This window comes from Cystoisospora suis, assembly GCF_002600585.1.
Source record: "Cystoisospora suis strain Wien I chromosome Unknown contig_6164, whole genome shotgun sequence".
NCBI classification, from domain to species: Eukaryota; Apicomplexa; class Conoidasida; order Eucoccidiorida; family Sarcocystidae; genus Cystoisospora; species Cystoisospora suis.
The window spans coordinates 1-5,640 of NW_027158953.1; the positions used below are offsets into that span (position 1 = coordinate 1).

Here is a 5,640-nt window from a genome sequence, read left to right on the forward strand (position 1 = left end):
TCATCTGCGTCTTTTCTTGGAGAATTGATTTTTTTCTTATCGTTCATCGTTAGACATCCTTGAGAGGGTCGACTTCTTCGTCAACCTTCTTCAACGAACATACATACACATCTCTTCTTTCTCTCTTTCTTTCTTTTTCACTCTTTTAGATCACCATGTTGTCCTTTTCGTTGTCGGCTCTTCTTTCTTTCTTCTTCAGGCATCTCTCGCTCTTCGTCTCCTCCTCCTCCTGCTTCTCTTCCCCAGACGTCGTCATCTTTTCCTGACAGCAGCTCTAGCACAGATCCCCCTCCTTTCTCCTATTCTTATCCCGTTAAACCAAAGAAGTCGAGAAGCTCTGCTTCTTCCTCTTCTCCTCCTCCTGCAGGGGGCCCCGGCGTGGTGGTAGGCGAGGGAAAGTGTTACGAAGGTTTATCTCCCTTAGCTTATTCTCAGCAGCAACTTCTCCCTTCACATCTTCATCGGTCTCTTACCGTGTCGGAGATTCTTCTCGAAAGTAGTATCGTCGGTTCCTTCGTTATGCTCCCGTGGAATGAGTCCGATATAGACATCCAGCAGAATTTCTATGTACATACACCTCCTCCTATTATGAGGTTCTTTCAGAGCATGCATCAGAGCTCCGATGGGGAAGACCAACAAGCCATCCACCAGGACTTTCTTGGTGACGGATCGGATGGTAAACGGGGGGGAAGAAGAGAAGGAGGAGGATCTCGAGGAAGATATTCTTCTTCTTCGTCGTCCTCCTCCTCTTCCTCATCTTCTTCTTCCTCATCATCATCGAGTCAGTATCATATCCCTTCTTTTCTTTCACGCCCTGTCGCCAGTCATGCATGCGCTCCTCCTCCCCCCACGGCATCGACTGCAGCCTTACACCACCACCACCAACAGCAGTACGTTCATTACTCATCAAGAGATGACGGGCAGGAAAGAATGAGAGAGAAGACTTCTTCTTCTTCCCCCTCCTCTTCTTCTTCTTTCGGAATTCAGCCGAGGTGTCGTAGTCACTTGGGACTTCTTCGTCGGTCATTGCAAGGTCAGGGGGGTTTTCCTTTGCGGCCGAAGAATGCTATGATGAGTGAGGAAGATGAAGGAGAGAGAAAAGAAGAAGAAGGAGGAGAAGTAAGAAAAAGAGATGAGGGGAGTAGACACACCCAGGTCGATAGAGAAGATAGTTCGAGAACGATGAGAGGAGGAGGAGGAGAAGAGGAGGAAGAAGAAGATGAAAAAGGAGGAGGGAGAGAAGAAGAACAAGAAGAAAGCTTTCGTCAGCATGTCTCTTCAGTTCCTTCCTGCCATCATGCCTCATCATCGTCAGTCTCCTCCTCTTCATCTTCTTCACCTACCCATCGTCATAATCGTCATATTCGTCATCATCGTCAGGCCCTCCCCCCTCATGTTGAAGAAGAAGATGCAGAGGGTCGTCGTCGTCGTCATGGCGGCGGAGGCGGTGACGATGATCAGGAGGAACCTCCTGCAGGCCATGCTGCGGGTCAGCCTCTTCATCTTTCGCATCACCCTTCCAATCCCTCAATTCATACCGCCACAAAAAGAGACTAGAATCCTCCTCATACCACCTCCACTACAAGCGGCTTCGTAGTCATCCTAATAATGGTCACCACTCCCACCACCCCAGCACTATTGTAGGCATCACGATTATCGTCGTACTTAAACTCAAGTATTTTCCTTTCTTAGGGAGGCCATGGCAGGTAGGCTATGGCCCCGCTCCCCAGAGGTAATAGACGAAGAAGATGAAGAAGAGCACATACACCTCGAAGTCCTTTCCCCCTCCCGGGCGTTGTCGTCCCTAGTCATCATACTCTTTTTCATCCTCTTACTCCACCCCGGTCTAGTCTAGTCTTCGTCGTGGTAGTCACGTCCACACGGGTCATCATCCTCATCAGCAGTATACTCCTCACTCCTTATTCTCCCCATCATGAAAATACTACTACCACCATCACCACCCCCTCCAGTAGAGTCGTCAATCCCACTAAGAGACAAGTAAAGTTCTCACCTTCTCTCCTGTCTTCTTCTCTTTCTTCATGTTGGATGACTACGATGATTACTTCCTGTTCCTTTCTCGAGGCACTCCTAGCAGGGGCGCTGTAGATCCTTTTCTTCTTCTTCGTTTCAGAGTGCTTGTGAGACTAGCTGTAGAGGGGAGAAGTGACGTCTCTGTTCATACCATGATGGCTATCCTGCTTGCTGGCTCGTCATCATCATCATCATTGTGACTGCAGTCTTCTTGTATTGTCTATCTTCATGGGTCGTACGTCGTTGTCGTGTTGGTGGTGATCGTCTTCTTCTCTCCTCTCTCTTTCTCATTCTCTGAGATATCTGTGCTGTTGTTTTGTTTCTTTTTTTCTTCACCTTAGGACGTGCTCTTTCAACTTCTTCTCAAAACTTACGGCGTCACCCTTCCTCTTCTTCCTCTTCTGCTCGTCATCGTCATATTATCTCGTCCTCTTCGTCTTCTTCTTCTTCTCCCTCCCCCTCTTCTTCATCTTCTTCGTCTTCTTTCTTTCCTTCGTGTCAGATGCTAGGGCCTCTCACAGAAGGGGAAGGAAATCCCGAGCTTTACCACTGTAGCCACCACCCATATCATCTTTCTTCTTCTTCTTCTTCTTCTGTTCCCTTCGATACAGGGGGGTGGTCAAGTGACGGTTTATGGACCGATCCTGATGGTGTGATGTCTTTAAGCCGAAAGCAACAGCAGAAGTTTGCCGCCTGGAAACGTCTCTCGGAGATTGTTCCTCTTATTTCTAAAGGGGGAAGCTCCAGTCATCATAGCGGCGGTCATCTTCCGGTCGATGGTCTCTCTTCTTCTAGTAGTCATAGTAGTAGTAATAGTCAATGTACACCTGTTGTGATAGCTGATACTCCGAATAGTCGATCCATTCGTCAAGGGTTTGTGGGGGATTGTTCTTTCTTATCATCCTTAGCGGTTCTTTCCGAGTATGAGCGTCGTCATAATGTCCCTATTCTCTCTGGTCTTCTATACCCTCAGGGACCTCTCCCGAATAATCCGAACAAGATAGGGCCGATCTTCAATCCGCGTGGAATGTATGCATGCCGTCTATACTTTAACGGGGTTCCCAGGAAGGTCTTGATTGATGACCTGGTCCCTGTACGACGAGATAATAAGCTCTTAGCGGCTCATTCGTCAAATAAACGGGAGCTCTGGGTCACGCTGTTAGAGAAGGCCTTTGTGAAATTGATGGGGGGAAGTTACTCCATGCAGGGATCGAACCCAGGTGCCGATCTTTATCATCTGACAGGGTGGATTCCCGAGACCATCCCTTTTCGTATTGATGTACATACAGGATCACCTGCTTCACATAAACCCATTGTCACGGGGAAGGAAGAGCTCGATGATGAGGTCGTTCATGATACTAGATGGATCTATGTGTGGAGACAGCTCTATCTGGGCTTAGTCACAGGCAGATGTGTTGCATGCCTAGGAACTAGTGAGGTCTCCGACGCCGCCCCTAGTGGCTTGGATTTCCCTGAAGGCGTCTCGGTCAGTAGTGGTGAGAAACATCAAAGAAAAGAAGAGAAAGAAAAAGATTTATGGAGGAAAAAGAAGAAGAAGGGGAAGGAAGGGGAAGGGAGGTTGTCGGTGTGTTCATGTATTGAGTTGGGACAGTCTGTATGTGAATGTGTATAGATATCTAGATCAATAAGTTTGTATGGATCTTCTCTCTCTTTCTCTAGTCATCTGGTATGGTCTTTCTCTCATTACATCTCTCCATTTTTCTCTTTCTCTTTGACCTCATCATGTTCAAGTGATAGGACGTACAGCTACACTCATACGGCGTACACCTGAGCAAGACCTGTAGTGATCGATGGTTTCAGTAGCTTTACCGATACTCCCACCTCTACATTTTCTCCACTATGATAGCAGGAGAGACAAAAGAACAAGGGATTGATTGACGCTTCTTCACCCCTTAGTTGTCTCTACAAGCATTGGAACGATCGTCTTTTCTACTACATGAGAGAAATCAACTCTTCAAGAAGACTGCAAATCTCTATCCACCTTTCATGGGAGAGATCGTGTATCTGTGTATATACATATGTATCTATACACATACAGATATCTCTCTCTCTCTCTCTGACGTATCTTTGAGGTATGTGTCTCCGGCCATGTGTGTCTCTTGGATGAGGGGTGTGAGACTAGGAGATAGACCCACATGGGGGTAATGAAAGGACTGAGCCGATAGATCTTCTCTCTTTCTTTCCTTCTTCGTCTTTCTTTCTCTCTCATGCTGTGGCTGATACATCTAGTGAAGTGGTGGGGATAAACCATCCACACGATCTACCTTCTCTTAAGGATAGATGAGTACTGCGATCACTCTCTTCTTTATCCTCTTCTTCTCGACTTCGTCTCCTCCTTCTTTCTCATCTTTCTTTTCTGCTGTTTTCTTTCTTTCTTTCTCACTCTTTCTTTCTCTTCTTGTTAATAGGGATCGTTGCGCGTCATGCATATAGTATCTTGAACTACGCAGAGGCAGACGGGTATCGGCTGTTGTATGTCAAAAATCCCTGGGGGTGTGTGCGGTGGAAGGGAAAATTTTCGCCTTCTGATCGAGCCAGTTGGACTCCGTCACTCCAGCAGAAACTTAACTACGACCCTGCTCTCGCCGTAAGAAGATCAACTACCCATACCACCACCACTACCACTACCACAATTACCAGTGCTATCATTTATACATCCACACACATACACAACCTTCCTCTCTTTCTTTCTCACTCTTTCTTTCACACTCTTTCTTTCTATCGCTTGGGTTAAAGTCATATGAGTTGGGGAGGCTGCTTTTTTCATTGAGAGTCGACTTCTCTTACACACTTCACACGAAGAAGAGAGAGGACAGAAGAGACCTCTTTTTCTTTTCTTTCTTCTTTATCTTGTAGTCTTTCTTTTTCTTGTTGGTGTAACTTTTCCCATCACGTCCCTCTTTCTCTTTCCGCAACTGTGGTCCTTCTTCGCTGGAGATAGATAGATAGATTAAAGATAGACTAAAGGTGGATGTATCACAACTGTAGAAGCTCTATGGTAGATAGAGATCTAGACATACAAGGCGTTTTTGTCTCGTATGTCTGTGTGTCTATGGACTGGTCGACAAACTTTCTCTTCTTCTCGCCCCGACGGCAGATGCTCCGATGTGACCTTTCTTCTTCTTCTTCTATCACGTCTGCGCATGATTGATCTTATTTCTTTCCTTGTATGTTTCCCCTTTTCGTGTGCTCTCTTCTTTCTCTTTTTCATTCTTTTTTGTAGGCTCGGTCGGATTGCGGGTGCTTTTGGATAGAGTGGCTGGATGTAGTTCGGTGGTTTTCGCATTTGTATGTCTGCTGGGATAATAGCAAATTCCCCTATCAAGCAGAAATTCACTCCAAGTAAGTCCTCACGCCCCTCCTCCCCAACACACACTCTTCATCCTATCATTCACACCTGCAAACGCTTTTCCTTGCGACGTCTCTCTCTTTCTCTTCTTTTTCTTATTTCGAGACATCCTGCCTTTTCGTCTTCTGTCTTCTGATAGGTGTGTGTCATCTCTCTCTCTCTCGCATTCGTCTTCCTCTTCTTCCTAGTAGTCTACACCACTAGGCATAGTAGTAGCACCACCACCACCACCAGCAGCA

At 46.5% G+C, this 5,640-nt stretch overlaps 1 protein-coding gene across 1 annotated transcript; it reads left to right on the top strand.

The window, feature by feature from the left end:
* Positions 1-201: 201 nt before the first annotated feature.
* On the top strand, positions 202-5,398 carry CSUI_009846 (calpain family cysteine protease domain-containing protein; the record flags this gene model as incomplete). Its single annotated transcript, XM_068069955.1, has 4 exons — positions 202-1,489; positions 2,373-3,527; positions 4,461-4,639; positions 5,276-5,398. Coding segments are annotated over 4 exons (2,745 nt in total), but the record flags the coding sequence as incomplete, so codon positions are not given.
* Positions 5,399-5,640: the final 242 nt, after the last annotated feature.